This window comes from Lemur catta, chromosome 8 (assembly GCF_020740605.2).
Source record: "Lemur catta isolate mLemCat1 chromosome 8, mLemCat1.pri, whole genome shotgun sequence".
NCBI lineage: Eukaryota > Metazoa > Chordata > Mammalia > Primates > Lemuridae > Lemur > Lemur catta.
The window spans coordinates 56,433,717-56,454,617 of record NC_059135.1 but is presented as its reverse complement, the minus strand read 5'-3'; the positions used below and the strand labels follow the sequence as shown (position 1 = coordinate 56,454,617).

General features: G+C 40.7%; 2 protein-coding genes across 2 annotated transcripts in view; one reads left to right on the top strand and one right to left on the bottom strand.

The window, feature by feature from the left end:
- The window catches only part of ABCB11 (ATP binding cassette subfamily B member 11), an 86,928-nt gene extending 66,697 nt beyond the window's left edge, over positions 1 to 20,231 (bottom strand). Inside the window, exons 1-3 of the mRNA XM_045559211.1 lie at positions 20,147 to 20,231; positions 2,564 to 2,663; positions 945 to 966 (exon numbers count right to left, since the gene is read on the bottom strand). Coding sequence (XP_045415167.1) covers positions 945 to 966; positions 2,564 to 2,636 — 95 coding nt within the window. The 5' untranslated portion in view covers positions 2,637 to 2,663; positions 20,147 to 20,231. The remainder of the gene's footprint in view (positions 1 to 944; positions 967 to 2,563; positions 2,664 to 20,146) is intronic.
- LOC123643613 (signal transducing adapter molecule 2-like) lies at positions 8,765 to 10,920 on the top strand. The gene is given in 6 exon segments (XM_045559212.1): positions 8,765 to 8,982; positions 8,984 to 9,057; positions 9,059 to 9,232; position 9,277; positions 9,552 to 10,160; positions 10,163 to 10,920. Coding segments are annotated over 6 exon segments (1,548 nt in total). The 5' UTR covers positions 8,765 to 8,865; the 3' UTR covers positions 10,736 to 10,920.
- Positions 20,232 to 20,901: the final 670 nt, after the last annotated feature.

Here is a 20,901-nt window from a genome sequence, read left to right as displayed (position 1 = left end):
TTCTGCACCCTCAGCCACCTGTAATAGTGCCTGACACCTAACAGGCACTCAGTCCATATTTGTGAAATGAATGAACAAGTGAATGAATGAATAAGTGAGTGAACATGTGCTCTCCAGCCCAAGGCACAACGCTGTCCTTCCTCCCTCTACAGGGCGTCCCCGTCCCCCTCAGCAGCTCTGGCAAACTTCGGCTGAGATCTTCTCACTCTGCAGTCACCTCCTCTAAAAACAAAACAACTCGCTCAACTTCCTACTCACCCTCTCCTTGCCTTACGTCTATATTCACACCCATTTTCTCCTTCCCACCCAGTGAGAAAAGGGAGGTTCTTAGAGGCCCAGGCTGACCCTCCCACTCCTAGCCCAGAGCTAATCTTACCACTCCTAATGCCCCCCTCTGCTGGGAAATACTTAAAATTTCTTAAATATCTTCAACCCCTCCCTTTACACCACCTCCAGTTAAGGAATTTACCTGAGCCTCCTTTCTGTCTTCTAAATTAGACCTGTCTAATCCTGCCTTTATACCAAAGTGTGATTAGCTGACATTTGTTCTATATGAGAATTTAAACTCTTTAGCTAAAGAGAAATATCTAATAATTACATTTTAGGTTTCTACTATTTGCCTATGGCAAGAATTTGGGGTTCAGGGACCACCGTGGTGCCCATGAAATCATACTTTTTTTCAACTTTTCCTCTGTCCACTTAGGTCAGGAATTTTTTAGTGTTTCTGAACACACAGGGGAGATCTGGACCTAATCCAGAAGGGATATTCCAAAAGTTTTGAAAAATCAAATTATAAGAATGTTTTAAAAAGAGAAAAAGAATGGATTATATATACCATTTTATAGGAGATGCAATGTGCATGAAAATATTCTCTGCTTTGTGCCTCTTATGGGATTATTATGTGGTCATTCTAGAAAAGATGCTGCATTGTTGAAATCACTTACCTTGTATTCTTATCATTATTATCTGTCAGGATAAAAACAATGCAAAAAGCAGTTATAATAATGACAAAATGCAACACAGTCACTAACAAGTTTGCTCTGGAAAAACATTCCTGTAAATTACTTTTATTTATGGAACATTACGAAATGATTATTTTATCTTTTCTTTTCTTGTTCATTCTCTCTGTCTAAATTTATGCACACATACATACAAGAAGACATTGTTTCAGGTTCAAGACTGCTGCTTTGACTACATTTCTGGGCTTTTCTCCAGGACATGAAATATTTGTATCTTCTGAATATCAGATGGAGACCAACATGTTTAAATTAGCTGAAGATCTGGTTTTTTGAACGACAAAATAAAATAAATATTTATTTATTGTTTGGTTCTTTAGAAGCATCAGAATTCATCTATTTAAAACATAGACCACAAATTAACTAGACAATAACATATCACTGACACTTCCATGCCAGTAGAAGCCACAGGATTGAGCTACGTGTTATTTTCTCCTCTTCCCCAGATCAGAGCAGAGGAAGAGTAGGAGGTGACAGCTGGGGTTCAGGGCCACAGATGTAGGGAAGCCACAGGGGGGGAAACTCCAGGATGCTTTGTCACCCATCACCATGGGATAGCACATCCTGGTTCCCCTGGCATTTTAAGTTAATTTTCTTTAAGTAAGAGTAAAGAGGCATTATAATGTAGATAGAGAGCAATATCTCAAGCTTGGAATCAAACAGAACTAGATTAGAATTATGGTTCCATTCATTACTACTGGTGTGACATTTTAAAACTTGAATAAATTTTAAAAATTTTATCCAAGTCTCAGTTTCTTCATCTGTAAAACACAAAATCATAGGATTAAAAAATAATAATAGGCCAGCACAGTGGCTCACACCTGTAACCCCAGCACTTAGGGAGGCTGAGGTTGGAGGATCGCTTGAGCCCAGGAGTTCAAGACCAGCCTGGACAACATAGCAAGATCCCATCTCTACAAAAAATAGAAAACTTAGCTGGGCATGGTGGTGCACACCTATTGTCGCAGCTACTCTGAGGCTGAGGCAGGAGGATCGCTTGAGCCCAGGAGTTTGAGGTTGCAATGAGCTATGATGATGCCATTGCACTCTAGCCTAGGTGACCCTGTCTCAAATAATAATAATAATCGTATAGCTCAGGACCACCTGTGCTCACAACATGCCAGATACTAGTGCTATAGGCCTCTTGTACATGATCTCATTCTGGCCAGCAGAATCTAGGTACAGCTCCTCCTAAGGAGCAGGGCTCACTAAATGATTGCCGTCACTACTAAAATCAATAATAACAATACACAAATAAAGTTAATAATAGCCACTGCTGGAACAGCCCTACTCTATCTAGGAAAGAAGTATTTATGGAAGCTGCTTTCACTCACCCACACTTTGTGTGCCTACCTGGTGCTTTCAGATGTGACATTACATGGATTCTAGGGAGAACCACACAGTCAGTCGTGTGTAAGAATCATGCCCAACGATAGTTCTACATATTGTTGCTGATTTTTTCTGCTCCTCAGAACTTCACTAGCTTGTTTCACTTTTGTTTTCACCTCTCCTTGTATAAGAAACAGTGAGAGAAAAAGGCCACTTACATGATTTGTCTGACTCAAAGCCACAGTTTTCCTCTAATTTCTTCACACTTTGAAGAATTACTGAATCAGACATGGTAATTGCAATCTGCAGCCAACAACCCTATAAAATAAAATAAAATAAAATAAAAATCATTGCAATTATTTCTTCTCTCTTCCTTGGCCAAAGTAGGCAAATGGAAAAACAATTTGGTTCAAGAAATAACCTTCACTAATCAATCCCAGACAAAGGCAGGTTTTTAAATCAGTTAATAACTCCAAGAATTAGCTCAATTATTAGGAAATATAAGGTGAAACTATTGAAAATGGTTTCCTCTAGGTCAGTGGTCCCCAACCTTTTTGGCCTCTGGGACCGGTTTCATGGAAGACAATTTTTCCACAGACAGGGCTGGGGGTGGGCAAGCAGGCTCAAGCAGTGATGGGCATGGCCTGGTTCCTAACAGGCTGGGGACCAGGAGTTGGGGGACTGCAGCTGTAGATTGGGGGGTGAGTGGTTGTTTTTATTTATTTGTTCTTTCTGCTTTTCTGTGCTTTATTAATTATTTTTTGTGAGTAAACATAAAAACCACGAGAAGGGCAAACCAACTGTTGAAAATCTTGAGTCATCGTAGTTGATGAACGACACCCAAATACTGTTGGGTAGCTGTCAGTGCTCGTTTGTGAATGCAGCCTCAAGATAAGGCAAGTCCAGCTTGGATCAAGGGAACAGAGGAGAGACATTTTCTGAATAAAATATAAATGTCTGTAGAGTTATGGTTAGTCTTACAGTAGAAAAATCAGTTAATAGGGGGTGCAGGATTAGAATTCCAGGACATAGATTTGTTTACTTATGTTTATTATTTTTTATCTTTAATTGTTATGGGTACATATTATATATCTTTATAGGGTACATGTGATGTTTTGATACAGGCATGCAATGTGAATTAATCAAATCAGGGTAATTGGAGTATCCATCACCTCAGGCATTTATCATTTCTTTGTGTTAGGAACATTCCAATTTCACTCTTTTAGTTAAAGTATACCCTAGTTTATCATTGATTATAGTCACTTTGTTGTGCTATCAAATATTGTTCATTGTATCTAACTATATTTTTGTACCCATTAACCATCCTCACTTATCCCCACCCCCCCGTTATCCTTTCCAGTCTCTGGAAACCATCATTCTACTCTCTGTCTCCATGAGATCAATTGTTTTTAATATTTAGCTCCCACATATGAGTGAAAACGTGAGATTTGTCTTTCTGTGCTTGGCTTATTTCACTTAACATAAAGTTCTCCAGTTCCATCCATGTTGTTGCAAATGGCAGGATTTCATTTTTTGTGGCCATATAACATTCCATTGTATACATGTACCACAATTTCTTTATCCATTCATCCACTGATAGACACTTAGGTTGATTCCAAATCTTGGCTATTGTGAATACTGTTCTAATAAACACCAGGGTGCAGATATCTTTTCAACATACTGATTTCCCTTCCTTTGGATATATACTCAGCAGTGGGCTTGCTGGGTCATACAGTAGTTCTATTTTTAGGTTTTTGAGGAACCTCCATACTGTTCTCCATAGTAGTTGCACTAATTTACATTCCCACCCATGGTGTATGAGGGTTCCCCTTTCTCCACATCCTCACCAGCATTCATTATTGCCTGTCTTTTTGACAAAAACCTTTTTAACTGGGGTGAGATGATATCTCATTGTAGTTTTCATTTGCGTTTCTCTGATGACTAATGATGTTGAGCATTTTTTTCATATGCCTATTGGCCATTTGTATGTCTTGCTTTGAAAAATGTCTATTCAGATCTTTTGCTCATTTTTTAATCGGATTATTTGATTTCTTATTGAGTTGTTGGAGCCCCTTGTATATTATACTAGCTATTAATCCCTTGTCAGATGGGTAGTTTGCAAATATTTTCTCCCACTCTGTGTAGGTTGTCTCTTCACTTGGTTTATTGCTTCCTTTGCTGTGCAAAAGTTTTCAGCTTGATATGATCCCATTTCTCCAGTTTTGCCTTGGGTGCCTATGCTTCAGCGATATTACTCAAGAAATCATTGCCTAGACCAATGTCCTGAAGTGTTTCCCCCTGTTTTCTTTTGGTAGTTTCATAGTTTTAAGTCTTTAACCCATTCTGATTTGATTTTGTATATGGCAAGAGATAAGGGTCTCATTTCACTCTTCTACATATGGATATCTAGTAGTCCCAGCACCATTTATTATTCTCTGATAGGCTTCTGAATTCCTTCTCCGCATTGTCTTTAAGTTCATCGAGCTTCTTCAGGACAGCTATTTTGAATTCTCCGTCTGAAAGGTTACACATCTCCATCACTCCAGGATTGTTCACTGGTACCTTATTTAGTTCATTTGGTGATGTCATATTTTCCTGGGTGCTCTTGATGCTTGTGGATGTTCATCAATGTCTGAGCACCGACAAGTTAGGAATTCATTTTAATCCTTGCAGTGTGGACTTGTTTGAACCCATCCTTCTTGACAAGCCTTTCCAGATACTCAAAGAGAATTGAGGGGAATCGTGTGTTGTGATCTAAACCTCTGGTCACTGCAGCTATATCAGCACTGGGGGTGCCCTGAGCCCAGTAATCCTGTGACTCTCGCAGACTCCTGGTGGTACCGCCTTGGTGGACTTGGGTAAGATATGGGAGAATTCCCTGGATTATCAGACAAAGTCTCTCTCTTCCCTCCCTCTCTGTGCTTGGCTACAGGAGTTGGGGGAGGAATGACATGGGCACTTCCTCTTAGCCACCAGTGCCAAGTCACACCTGAAGCCAGCCCAGTCTCATTCAAAGCCCATGGTGACTGTTGCCTGGCTACTTCTGATGTTTCTTTAGTCAGTAGGTGGGTGAATCCTGCCAGGACTGGGTCCTTCCCTTCAGGGCAGCATGTTTCCTTCTTGCCCAGGGTGGATCCAAAAATGCTTTCTAGGAACTAAGGCCTGGACTCGGGGCTTCAGGAGTTTGCTTGGTACTTTATTTTACTGTGTCTGAAGTGGTATCCAAGTTCCAAAACAAAGTCCTCTGAACTCTTCCCTTTCCAGTCCCCAAATGGAAGATGACTCCCTGAGCCCCACCACCTATATAGTTGGGAGATTGGGGGGTGACACCAGCACTGCATTGGCCACCACCACTGGTGTCTCACTGGGTCACATGCACCCCAAGGCCACTGGCTCTGAGCCAGCACAATCACAGGAATTGCCCAAGGATTGCAGTCGTTTTGGCCTGACTGCCTAAAGGATTTAGTGCAGGCCCCAGGTTGCTTTTTGTCAGCCTGTAGTAAGGCAAGCCAGAACTTGGGTTTCAGGACAGAGGATTTCCTTCTGGCCGGGCTGGTCTAAATGCTCCCTCTATGGGCACCAGCAGAATTCTGTTCCCCTGTGCCAGGGAGGCCCCGAGTTTCAATGCAAAGTCCCACAGTCACTTCACTCTCCCTCTCCAAGGCACAGAGATTCTCTCTCCACTCAGTACGCTGGCAGGCACAGCCAGGGGATGGGGAAGGGGTGGCACAGGCAATGCAAGACTATCTTTTCTGCCCTCTTCAGTGCCTCTTTCCTTGATATAATGTTAAAACCAGGGAGTTTGATCGCTCACCTGATTTTTGGCTCTTCTAAAGGTGCTTACTTGAGTGGATAGTTGTGAATTTGGTGTTTGTGCAGAGGGACGATGGCTGGAGATTTCTATTCAGCCATCTTGCTTTACCCCCTCTCAAGACATAGACTTTAGATTCAGCATAGAGTTTATGCTTCACTTTCTCTGCTTCAAACATGTAGCAATGATAAATAACATGGTTTGTGGGGTTTTTTTTTTAACAGATACTTGAATAAATAATAATAAATATCTTCATGAACCAGAAAGAGAAGTACCAAAAAGTAAGCAGAGCCCAGAAGCAGGTGGTATTTTCACCTCAAGATCTGGATGCAGACAGGGATATAAGATGCTAGCTCCTGAGAGGACTCTAAGTGCCCCACACCAAACAGGGGAAGAGACTACCTCTCTGCTTGGAGCCAGGGGCTAACAGGGGCCTCCTGTACTGCTGAGAAGACCCTGCGGAAACTGCCGCCCATAATTGCCTGGGGAGTTATTTTTGTATGATGAAATGCAGACCATTGAGGTTATATGAAGAGACAGTGATATATATAACATAAATATACACACATAAAATATGTACAGATAAGAGAGGAAGATGGAGTTATGAAAAGCCTCTAAACTCATCTAATTGAAATCCCAGAAGAAGAGACTAGAGAACGACAGAGACGTGATACTTAAAGAGATAATTGCTAAGAATTTTCTAGAAGCAATGATTTGATTTCTCAGATTGTAAGCAGACTCCAAATACTGATCAGGATAAGCAAAAATCAATCAAAACTTGGATACATTACATGGAAATACAGTCGTCCCTCAGTACACTCAGGAGATTAGTTCCAGGACCCCCGAATAAACCAAAATCCACAAGTACTCAATAGGAAAAGTTGGCCCTCCCTTCACATCCCAAGAATACTGTATTTTCCCTCTGCAACTGGCTGAAAAAAAAAATCCACACATAAGTAGACCCACACCGTTTAAACCTGTGTCGTTCAAGGGTCAACTGTAGTAAAGCATCAAGAAGAAACAAAAGCGATCTTAAAAACTATGAAAGGGGGAAATACATTATCCAAATGGAAATAACACACTGACAGCAGTTTTCTCATCAGCAAAAGAATCTAGAAGGCAATGGAGTTGTATCTTCAAAGTGCTGAGGAAAATAATATTTGATATAGAAGTTTATACTGAGCCAAAGATCATTCAGCACATTTCCAGATTTTCAAAGCTAAGAAGGTTTGCCACTCACAGACCTGCCTGAAACAACTGTTAGAGGATGTTCCTTAGCAAGAAAAAAAGAGAATCCAGAAGGGATTCATGAAAGAGAAAAACAAGTGTAAACCCAAGAATTAACAAAATATATCAGTACAATCAAATAATGATATTAGGTATAACTTTTTCTATTTCAAAAGGGAAAAAACTTTACATAATATTAATAAAATAGGGTGTTCTATGTGTAGACAAACCATGTGAAGTTCATTGTCATGAAAATCTGTGAACCTTGTTTTAAAATTATGATTAAATATATATTAGATTAAATCAAATGAAAATGCCAATATTCAACCATTTCTTACTCACAAAAAGAAACTAAAAAAGGTGGAATAAACAAAGTTTTAAAATTATAAGCAAATAATATAAGTAACTTTATAGTAGTAAATTTGAAAACCAGGATAAGATTCATTTTCTGGAAAAATGTAAATTGTCAAAATTTATTCAGAAAGTAGTAGGAAACAAAAATTAATGGCTATTAAAAATGTTGAGTCAATATTCAAAACATTTCCACCCCAACAAATAATAGGACTAGATAATATTACAGGCAAATTTTACCCAAACTTCAAAGAACAGGTAATGTGAATCTTATATAAATGTTTTTGTTGAAAAGCAAAATAGGAAAAGCTACCCAATTTAAATAAGTAAATATAATCTTGACATCAAAACAAAAACAAACAAGGATGTTATAAAAAAGGTTTATAATGACTTTAGAAAACAGATTTTTACAATGTTAAATAGGATATGTTAAGTATAAATCAGCAGCTTATGAAAAAATAATGAAGCAATGTTGATCCCAGGAATGCAATGATTATGTAAGGTCAAAAAATTTGTTCATCTTCATAGGTGCAGAAAACTATTCAATAAAAATTAATATCCATTTCTGATTTTGGAAAGCCTATAAAATTAGAAAAATCATTATTTTGCAACCTCAGTGAATAAACTTTGGGCAATGATCAGCAACAAATACTAAAACCACTCATTGAAATACTGGCAAAGATTAAACACCCAGGAGTACAAAGCGTTTTGAAGATGCAGAGGGAACAACCCTCCCCCGCACAGATAGCGACAGTGTAAATTGACCCGGCTCCGTGGCTCGCCGGGGTCCTAGCGATGGAAAGGCGGCCGCAGCGGCCGCCTGACCCCTGCGGCGGCAGGGGACGGGGTCTGCCGCCTTCTCCTGGAGGGCAGCGGCGACAACGCGCCGGGAGGAGGCCCGCGACCGCAGGGACCGCGCCCCGGGGGAGGGGAGTCGGGGGCGGAGCGCGGACTCGGAGGCGGCCGGGCAGGCGGAAGCCCGGCAGCCCGGCAGGGGCGGGGGCGGAAGTGCAGGGAGGGCGACCGAAAAGAAGCCGGCTAGGAAACCGGGACCGCGCGCGGGTCACCCGGCGGTGAGCGGCTGCTGAGCTTCAGCCAGACCCTGGTGACTTGGGCCCGGGCGCCAGCGAGATGTCTCTGTCCACCGCCAACCCCTTCGAGCAAGACGTGGAAAAAGCCACGAATGAGTACAATACTACAGAAGATTGGAGTCTGATGGACATATGTGATAAAGTTGGAAGCACTCCTTAATGGAGCAAAAGATTGCCTCAAAGCCATGGTGAAAAGGGTAAATCATAAGGTTCCTCATGTTGCTCTGCAGGCATTTTCTTGGGGCTAGTGTGGCGAACTGTGGAAAGATATTTCATTTCGAAGTATGTTCCTGTGATTTTGCAACAGAAGTACGTGCTGTGATTAAAAGTAAGGCTCATCCTAAAGTATGTGAAAAATTGAAAGCTTTAATGGTGGAGTGGTCAGAAGAATTTCAGAAGGACCCTCAGTTTATCAGTTTATCTTTTTTTTTTTTTTTTTTTTTGAAGACAGAGTCTCACTCTGTTGTCTGAGCTAGAGTGCCCTGGCTCACAGCAACCTTAAACTCCTTGGTTCAAGCGACCCTCCTGCCTCAGCCTCCTGAGTAGCTGGGACTACAGGAGCGAGCCGCCACATCCGGCTAATTTTTTCTATTTTTAGTAGAGATGGGGGCTCACTCTTGCTCAGGCTGGTCACAAACTCCTGAGCTCAAGCAGTCCTCCCCATCTCAGCCTCCCAGAGTGCTAGGATTACAAGCGTGAGTCACTGCGCCTGGCCAGGACCCTCAGTTTAGTTTAATGTCTGCAACTAGTAAATCTGTTAAAGAAGAAGGAATTACTTTTCCTCCAGTAGGTTCTCAGACTGTCTCAGCTGCTGCCAAGAATGATACATCCCTGAACAAAAACAAAGATGAAGACATAGCTAAAGCTATTGAATTATCATTGCAAAAGCAGAAACAGCAACACACGGAAACAAAATCCTTATATCTATCTGCAGAAATTCAGTTAAATAATAAGGTTGCATGGAAAGTGAGAGCTTTATATGACTTTGAAGCCGTTGAGGACAATGATCTCACCTTCAAACATGGCGAAATTGTTATTGTTTTGGATGACAGTGATGCCAATTGGTGGAAAGAAGAAAATCACAGAGGAATAGGACTCTTCCCATCCAATTTTGTAACAACTAATTTAAACATAGAATCTGAGGCAGCAGCTGTGGACAAATTGAATGTAATTGATGATGATGTGGAGGAAATTAAGAAATCAGAGCCTAATGAGGATAAGATGGATAGAGCCCTGCAGGTACTCCAGAGTATAGATCCAGCAGATTCAAAACCAGACTCCCGAGACCTCTTAGACTTAGAAGATATCTGCCAGCAGATGGGTCTAATGATAGATAAAAAAAACTTGAAAAGATTGACAGGAAGCATTCAGAACTGTCTGAATTGAATGTAAAAGTCTTGGAAGCTCTGGAACTATATAACAAATTGATGAATGAAGCACCAGTACATTCAGTCTATTCAAAACTCCATCCTCCACCACATTATCCACCTACATCATCTGGGGTTCCAATGCAGACATATTCAGTTCAGCCACATAGTGGAAATTATATGGGTCAAAGCATTCACCAAGTAACTATTGCCCAGAGCTATAGCCTAGGACCAGATCAAATTGGTCCACTGAGATCTCTGCACCCAAATGTGAATTGCTCTGTGACAGCACAGCCTGCTCAAACTCATTTAAGCACTGGACAAGGCACTGTTTCTGATCCTACTTACATGAACCAGAATTCTACCTTTCAATCAGCTACTAGTACAACTGCTCACAGACAGCAAATGGGGATGTCTGTGAATATGTCATCTTACCAGAACACTACCTCCAATTTCCCACACGTGGCAAGCTTTCCCCTGGCAGTTCCAGTTCACTCAGTTGTACAGCAGCAAACAAATTACCATCAAAAGCCTCTCATTTAGAAACAAACCAAGCATTTTCTTGAAAGCCTTCCTAAGTGTATTAATCAACCCATATGATTCTAACCTGAAAATACTGAAAGAAAACTTTTTTCCTCTCAACTCAAAAGGACCATGAATAAATTAAAACACAAAAACCCATCTTACTCTACAAGGCCATAAAAGTTGTTTTTTTTTTTTTTTTTCAGTCCAATGTGTTTGAAGTCAGTCTTTTAATCAGAGGCAGCTTAAAGATGCTTCCAGTAAGTTGTGTCTTACTTTCGAATCTCTCTACATAAATCTGGATACCCAATAAGTAGCCTTATGATGCTAAACAGTATGAGATAGGAATGTAAAAATTTTACCTTAAAGCAACCACTGTTTCCCCCTAAAATGTCATGATAACAGCACTGAGGAACTTTGGATATTTTTTTCAGTTTCCCACACACTATTCTTTTAAAAGGCAAACATCTTTTTATGTAAGCGTTTAGCTTGCCAACATATTTCCTTTTGGCTCCTTAAATTGCAGTTGTGTTTGCAGTATTGTCAGTTTTGCTCTCAGTGTTATGTTGAGTAATAATTAGCATGTAATTGTCTACAGAAGAAGCAAAAGCAATTTGGAAGGAGCAAAAATGTGTTATTAGCAGTGAAGACCATGTAAATCAGATGTGTGATAAAGCATTTAGCCAGTCCCCCAAACAGTCATGCCAACAGTGGGCTAAGGAATGTCCCACAAAACATTTTCATCCCCTGGGGAAAAACATTTCCTTTCCTGGTATTTAGAATTGCCATTAATGACTTTTTCAAGTGACTTTGGACATTCTCTAATGGCCATATGGTCCATTTGTTTTTCTTCCTGCACTGTGGTGTGTGCAGAGATGCTGAATTTCCTTTTTATGGATTTTATGTCAATTTGAACCATTCCTAATAATTTGATGTGATATATACCAAGCATGAGTGTGTTTTTAGTGATGTGTTGGCTTTTTTGTCTTTGTTTTGAGAATGTGTTATTTCTTTAAAGAAGTGATTCAAGTACCATCGCAAAGCTGTCAGCATACCAAGCTGTTGAAAAAATTGGCCATTTCTTTCAGAGGTAATGCTTAGCCTGTGGAATAATAGTGAGTGGTGACTTGATAGAAGTTTGTGGATTGATCGGAATGCTATGGAGGCAGTTTGTCTGACGCCAACATTTTAATTAGTTTATAGTGCTAATAGATTCCACATACTGTGGGAGTTAGGTAGTAAACCAATAGGGATTGTTTTCTCTCCTAAAAATTTGCACACTACTTCATCTTCTACCAACTTTTTATATAACACATAATAAAAAATGCAAATACATGCGGGTATAGATACATGATATTTAGACTGGGAAAAACAATGAACATAGTTTAGTTTTTAAAAATTTACTTGCATAGAAGCAAGATTTCTATATTTGTTTTTTAAAGAAAAAACACTCTTTCTACTAAGAATCCATTTAAAAACAATTCTGGAAATTTTGTCATTTATGTACAGAAATTTGATTGTGAGTATGTTCCTTTTTCAAAGAGACTTTACCCTGAAACAAAACAATCTATATGATACTTGGTCTGCATTTAAAAAGGAAAACAAGCAGTATTTGAAAGCCTAATTTCTGCCATTGTCTTATTTCAGATATGAGTAACTGAAAAGAAAGTTTTAACCATTAATGCCTTGTTTTCTGTTTTTCATCCAGTATTTTCCATTCATGTGAATTCAACTCTATACTTACAAAAAAGTATTCCAAAATGGCACCTTATTTTTTGGAAACAAATCATCTGTTCTTTAAAAAATAAAATAAAAAGAATCCAAAGCTGCTCTTGATAATAATTAATATTCAATGTTCACATATGTGTGGAAAACCTTACATTTTTTCCTCCCAAACTATATTTAATAAATTTATTGTAATGATTGGGTAAGAAAAAAAAAAGAGAGAGAATGTAAATTGAATGACTTCGTAAAGCAATACTCCAGGCCCCAGGATATCCTATTCTAGAATTTTCCTTAATAATTTAATAGTTAACACTGAAATGACATTTAAGACGTGCCAGGCACTGTTCTAAATGCTTTACATATGTTATCCCTTAAATCCTTCCAACAGCCTCCTGAGATGAGTACTATTACTATCCCCATTTTCCACATAAGGGCACTAAAGTATGACGGGATTAAGTCACAAGCTTAAAAGCACAGGTTAGTAAGGGATAGAGCCAAGTTTCAAACTCAGAAGATGCATGCGGAGATAAGTGTAAGCATCATTTCTATTGAAACAAAAAACATGAAGCAAATATAAATGAACAAGAGAATGACTTGATAACTTATGGAATAGACATGCAATGAAATATTACCCAGCTGTTAAAATCGGTGAATTGGTATGGATAAATCTCAACAAGCATAAATTTAAACAAACAAGAGGAAAGTTTTACAGTGATACTGTTATGATCCCATTCATATAAAATTTTCTACCTGCAAATCAATATTTATAATGTTCATGGATATTCAGATATAATATAGAAATATAAAGACTTGCCTGAAAATAATAAGCACTGGATTAATGATAGCATTTATTTCTAAGGGAAAAAAAGATAAACGAGACTGGGGAGGGGTTCAGAGCAGCTCTAAGCTATATCTGTGCATTTTATTTATTCATTTATTTACTTATTTATGAGACAGAGTCTCACTCTGTTGCCCGGGGCCAGAGTGCCCTGGCGTCAACCTCGCCCACAGCAACCTCAAATTCCTGGGCTCAAGCGATCTTCATGCCTCAGCCTCCCGAGTAGCTGGGACTACAGGCATGCGCCACCATGCCCGGCTAATTTTTTGTTTCTATTTTTAGTTGCCCAGGTAATATTTTTTTTAATTTTTAGTAGAGACGGAATCTTGCTCTTGCTTAGGCTGGTCTCAAATTCCTGAGCTCAAGCGATACTCACACCTCGGCCTCCCAGAGTGCTAGGATTACAGGTGTGAGCCACCACTCTTGGCCTTATCTGAACATTTTAATTTCTTAAAAAGCAAAAAAAGTTTTAGCGGGTATGGCATAATGTTTAAGATATGATAAAGTTGGAAGGAGGTAACTCAGTGTTCATTAAGTTTTTCTCTACAATTTTAAAATATTTTACGACAAAAAATATTTTTTTACAAACCCTGGTGGAATCTTTTTAAATTAAAAATTTAGGGTAGTTTTAGTTTAATAGAAAAATTATGAAGATAGTACAGAGTTCCCATGTACCCCACACACAGTTGTTAACATCTTATATTAGTTTGCTACATTTGTTACAATTAATGAGCCAATACTGATACATGATTAGTGCATAATTTATTCGAATTCCCTTAGTTTTCACCTAATTGCTTTTTCTGTTCCAGTATCCCATCTAGGATACAAAATTTACCACATTAAGTTGTCATATCTCCTTAGGCAACTTTTGGCTGTGACAATTTTGCATACTCTCCTTGTTTTTGATGACTTTGACAATTTCATGGAGTATTTTTATTTTCTTATTTTTTATTTTTATTTTTATTTATTTATTTATTTATTTATTTATTTATTTATTTATTTATTTTGAGACAGAGTCTCACTCTGTTGCCCGGGCTAGAGTGAGTGCCATGGTGTCAGCCTAGCTCACAGCAACCTCAAACTCCTGGGCTCAAGCAATCCTACTGCCTCAGCCTCCCGAGTAGCTGGGACTACAGGCATGCACCACCATGCCCGGCTCATTTTTTCTATATATTTTTAGTTGTCCAGCTAATTTCTTTCTATTTTTGGTAGAGACAGGGTCTCACTCTTGCTCAGGCTGGTCTCGAACTCCTGAGCTCAAATGATCCTCCTGCCTTGGCCTCCCAGAGTGCTAGGATTACAGACGTGAGCCACCTCACCCAGCCTTCATGGAGTATTGATCACTTATTTTGTAGATTGTTTGTAACTGGGATTTGTCTGATGTCTTTCTAATGATTAGGCAGGGGTTATATATTAATATGATGACTTAAATTTCACGGTTGAAACCGCAATTAGTTTTGCACCAACCAAATATTTGGGGAGGAAGATCACAGAAGTAAAGTACTGTTCTTGTTATATCATCTCAAGAATACATGTTTTCAACATGATTTATAAAAATAAATTTAAAAAAATAAAATCTTAAAAAGTAGTTAGAAATATTACTTAATTAAGTAGTTTATGATGTCAGTCAAAATTACTAAAAAAATCAGATTCAAAATTCTTTTGTTCAGCAACAAAATTTGTTCACTATAACAGCAATACATTCAGAGACTGTAATATTTGCTGGTTACATAGTTTTTGAGGTTTTTAACCAAGGTATTTTTTTGAAAAAGGAAAGAGACTCTTTAATAATGAAAAACTAATAAAACGCCATTTAACCACAGTTGTGATATTTCATTTCCTAATTTTAAAATATAACATTTTAAAGATTCAGTGCCCAATTGGTTTTTTTCCTGGCTTAGCTCACCATTTAAAAAGGTCTCTTTCCACAGTTGTGCAAATATTTAGTAGTATTTAGAAGACAGTGGTGTGATGTCTTGCCCAAGAACTTTGGAGTCTCACAGATCCTAATGCTGCCTGTTGCTTCACTCTGTGTAGCTGGATGTGTTTTTTTAACCACCCTCCAGGTCCTGATTTCTCCATCTTTCATGCCAGAGAGTGGTCGTGACGGTGGTAACATCCACCTTGCAGGATTGTTGTGAAAGTGAAATGAAACTGCATCTGTACAGCAGCTAGCACAAAGGGGGAAAGCAGCTCAAGTTCTCTTTGCCCTTTAAGCTTAGAGATCAAATCCCTGCTGTCAGATACCCCACCCGCCCACCCTTCCACACTGAGCCCAGGGGAATACTGACCCACCAACCTGTTTTCTTTACTTTCCTTCTCTGGCTCCCTGGCAATTCCATACATTAGGTTTCACTTGCTTACATTTTGCTTCTTTCTGAACACCCTTACCAATGATTTTTGTGATTTTTCAAGATCTTTCAGAAAAATCTGTCTTCCAATAAACTTAAAGGAAGGTAGGAGTTAAAAGTATAAAACTGAGATTTCTAAGCAGTGGTTGGCAGACTTCGGCCACCTAATCATGGAATCCCCCAAGAATTCTTAATCATCCACACCAACACTAGCGTCCCTCTCTGCTAAATGACATGTGGTCTATAACCTGCACATGACATGTGCTTCCGTTTAACTATCCAGAGTTGAAGTTTTCCTTTGATAAAATTTGTAATCTTATCAACACAGACACACACATTAGAGGACAGTCTCCCGACCACTGCTGGTAAACACATCAAAGATTTCCTACTTTAGGACACTAACAAGGGCATTCTGGAAGACCACTGTGGGGTGGAGTGGGTGGGCAGACAGAAGCATCTGGATGGTTGCCTGAGAACCTGGGTCGTTGACAGACTTCAGAAAGGGGCTGTAAGAACAGCACCGCAAAGGGCTTGAGGCCGTCAAGGAGGAGACACGATGTTCTAGAAGCCATGTCAGGAGCAAATCAAACATCCCGAGTGTACAAAATGTCAGTGCCCACCACTGGCCATCACAAGGCTGCCGGTGTGACTCGGTGGAGACACCAGCCCGGAGCAGCCAAGGAACGGGCTGACCGTCACCAACAGCCGGAACCACACCAGTGACAACCGGCTATCGGTATCACAGGAGAGTTGAAGAAAAAGAAAAGAAAGGAAAACTAAAGGAAAAGAAATGTGTCATTGTTGAGAAAAGGCCTCGCAGGAGCCGGAATCCTTCTGGGCTGAAGGAGACTACTACAGTCCTATTCTTGTAAATGCAGTTTTATTGTAAGGAACACAGTCCCACCCATTCGTTTCCTATAGTCTTTGACTGCTTTTGTGTTACAACAGCAGCATCGAGTAGCTGTGACAGAGACTCCATGGCCCTTTCTCTCCCCAGTGCCTGAGATATTTCTGTCTAGCTCTTTACAGAAAATGCTGACCCCTGTACTGTGAGGTCAGTCCAGGACAGCCTGAAGCCCAGGAAGAAATCTTTGGGGACCTGATTCACCCAACCTGAAAGTCGTGTGACGCACCAGCCCCCCAACCAGTCCTCCCCTCAGGGAGCTTATGGTGCAGCAGGAGAGGCAGACGGTGCCTAAGACCTGAGGAGCGGGATGGCTGTGAGTAAAGGGGAGGCATGGCCTTGTCCCGGGCCCCTGGCCGAGGAGCTGCCTTGTCTAGAGAGCCCGGAGGGCTATGGAGCGAGCACTTGGCAGGAGACCTTGAAGGTGTGAACAAGTTAGCCCAGGGAAGAGAAGAGGGAAGAGTATTCCAGGCGGGGAAGAGCCCACACAAAGGCCCAGACCTGAGAGACGGGACAGCAGGGCGGAGGACAGAGGACGGCCAGTGAGTCGGGGAAGGTGGATGGGGCACCTCTGACACTGTGGCTGGTTGATTCCTCGGGGCCTTGTGATCCTCACTCTGGGGCCCTGGGACCCTCTCCCAAGGGCAATGGGAAGCTAATAGAGGCTTTTAGACAAGAAAAGAATGTGATCAAATTTATATTTAAAAAACAATTACTTTGATAAGACTTGGGACTTGGGAGCCCACAGCCAGGTAGACTAGGAACTCGGTTTGGGAAGGACAGAAACCCCACCAGACCAGGCAGCGGAGCACCCTGGTTTATCAAGGCCAGGGTAGGTCCTAGGTTTTGCATTTTCTCTGGGGAAATGTGTTCTGCTTTCCATTTAATTTTCTCCTAGATACTATTTTTGAAACACATTGCTCTTGTCTAGAATTCAGGAGGAAGAGGTTTTTCTACAACCAGGCCAAGACGGTAAGAAGAATTAAATGCCCTAAAAGCCCTTGAGGGGCTGGGGACAGTGAGGGAACCAGGCCGGGCTCAGGAGTGGAGAGGCCTCCCCCGACCCCCACATCACACTGGGAATATTCTGAGCATGTGGGGGTCCCTCCGTGGGTTTTCTCTTGTGAAGTCTTGCACTTTAGTTATTATCAAACCCAACAGATGATTTCTTTCTCCCAAAGATCATCAGAGGAGGAAAAAGACATTAATTTATGCTAAGAAGCAAGAAAAATAGGACAGCATTTCCTCACAGAGAAGCCCGTTGTGGGTTGATGGCGTGTGTCAAGACTGTGGGAGACGCTGTGGGGATGAGGGGGTAGAACCAAGTGGGGCCCCTACAGCCCTGAGGGAGTAGATAAACGGAGAAGGGAGATAAATACACGGGGATCCTCACTGGACACGAGAGGGTCCTTTCTTCACTGTCACAGCCGAGATAGAGGATGAAAGAACTGCTTATGAAGAAAATAGAATTTAACTCCAAGGTGAAATGTCACAGCTATTCTTTGTCTTTAAATGCATAGTTCTTTCAACTTCACAAAGCAAAGCATTAACTCCAATACTTGAATCTTGCAATGAAACTCTCGTGACATCTTTTAACAACCACAGAATGGGCAACATTTTTCCTAAATAACTTCCTAGTCCACTTTCAGCATTCATTAGCAAACATCTGTCACCATTACTCCTGGTACTAGGACACGTAGATTATTCAAGGGCCTTACAATCTAGCCTGGGGAGTAGCCTGTAAGTAGCAGCTCCTGGGCAGTGAGAGGAGGTTTCAGAGGTAACCACAGAGCTGCAGCGCGCAGGAGGGAACGAGTGTGCACCGGGGAGCAGGGAGGGGTTTGGCTGCACGCAGAAAAGACCCACTACTCCACAACAGCCCGTAAACAAGTTACCACTTTAAACATCTATGAATAACCACTACTAGACCCTAACATTAAAAAGTTTTAGGAAAAACCATTATAATTTGTCTCTGGCATGTCTAAAAAGCTGTTCCTCCCTCAAAACGTTTAGAAATACTGCCTTTTATGCCTAGTGCCAAATGTGAATGACATTTGATCTCTATGCTCATGCCATTAGCAACATGTGATTCCTGTAGGCTTTGGGAAACCTAAAAACTGAAATCAGGCCGGGCGCGGTGGCTCACGCCTGTAATCCTAGCACTCTGGGAGGCCAAGGCAGGAGTTGGAGACCAGCCTCAGCAAGAGCGAGACCCTGTCTCTACTAAAAATAGAAAGAAATTATCTGGCCAAGTAAAATATATATATAGAAAAAATTAGCCGGGCATGGTGGCGAATGCCTGTAATCCCAGCTACTCGGGAGGCTGAGGCAGTAGGATTGCTTAAGCCCAGGAGTCTGAGGTTGCTGTGAGCTAGGCTGACGCCATGGCACTCTAGCCCAGGCAACAGAGTGAGACTCTGCCTCAAAAATAAATAAATAAATAAATAAAAATTAAAAATAAATAAATAAATAAAAACTGAAATCAGATTCTAGAAACACAATTTTCTCCCTCTAAACATGCATCCAGAGCTCACAATTTTAATATCTGTATTTTTGAAAACTAGGAGAATGAAGAAATGAGTGTGGTGCTGGAGAAAAGATAAAGTCAGTGCAGTCCTGTATGTAAAAACAAAATCAAAATCTCAGGGCCACCCCCCAACTCCTTATGCAACAGTGAAGGTGAAGGCCTCAGGCACCTGTGAAGAGCTGGCCCCACCGATCTTCATTAAGGAAATTTCTCACACTCCTGCCGTAAAAGACATACAAATTACACCTATGTCTAGCACCTAAAACTAAAGTATGTTTGGTCTCACACTAATAATGAATTGCAAGTTTATTTTTGCAGATCACAAAAAGGTAACAGAACTGTAGACACAGAATCGGACATTCTTCCACCTACCCAGGGACATCCACTTCCCTTTTTCTCTTCTCACATTCTCCCCATTTCAAGTAAAATGTACATTTCCTGGGCTTCACAAGAATGTAACAATTTTACCTCATCTGCAACCCCCATCCCCGCCCCTTTCTTTTTCCTTTTCTCTATGTCTTTAAAATGATTAAGGTTCCAACTTCCCCTTCAGAAAAACAGCCACAGCTTTGTGTGCGGTTCTGGGCATGTCCTCAACTTTGACTTAATAAATCTTTATTGATTGACTTTTTTGCCTCAGTCACTTATTTGGGATGACATGTATCAAACCAGCCTTCCAGAGTAGAATTTGTGATTATCACTGCAAACAGAATTGTGCTTTCATAAAGCTGAATTAAAAAAGAAGCACACTGGTATTTTTACTTTGGGCAAATTATTCAGTCTTTTCACCCATTTGCACCACACACCCATGTACAACACACACACACTCAAGAGACTTAATGCATAAAATAGCATTGTTATCAACGTGACAGCCACCAAGAGTCATATGTATTGTATACAATATTATGAAATAATTAATGCATTTTGTAAGTGTCTATCCAAGCTTTGCAGCATTGTTTATCACACAAGAGGCCAGTCTTTGGTAAATCAGAAACACAACACCCCACAAACTAAGACTCAACGGGACTAGGGAATGGACTTGCAGAACATAGTCCTCAAATGCTGTAGACAGGTACAAGTCACTTACCTGTGGACGTGAATTCAAGGAAGCCAGAAGAAACTATGGACTCTTCTTTAGAGTCAAAGGGCTTTACAACCTTTTCCAACCTCGGTTTTCATCATTCTAAAGTGTTGAGCAGAATTCAAGCTTTGTCCAGAACATTATCTATTTGCTTAAGAGTCAATGCCCTGAAGGCCAGCCTAAGCACAGTTCAGTGACATCTGAGGGACATACTCAAAGCAATAACCTGTGAACTAAAATAAAATCGTAAGGCTCCCCACCACCGGCTGACTGAATAGATTCCCCCCTTTGGCCAAGGGGATATCCTAAAACTAAATTGCCTGCCAGGAGGAGGGACGTCCAACATGCCTCGCCATGCCCCCCTCCCTTCTTGGGGAGATCCTTTGTAACCCATTAACAGGCCTAAGAGGATGCAAGACAAACCTGCAGGCCCTCAATTTATACAACACATATACGTCTGGTGGCTTGTCTCTGATTAACAGACCTCCTTATCTTAAACCATTCCAAGCCTTTAGACAAAGCTTCATGTCTTTAGCCAATTACAAGTCAAAGAATCTTTAAACCCACCTATAACCTGTAAGTCCCCCGTTTTGAGATGGCCCACCTTTTAGGGCCAAACCAATGTATGCCTCCCACATATTGACTTATGACTTTACCTGTAACCCCTGTCTCCCTGAAATGTATAAAACCAAACTGTAACCCAACCACAGCAAGTCAACACTTGCTCAAGGTTTCTTGGGCGTGGCTCTGGGTCATGGTCC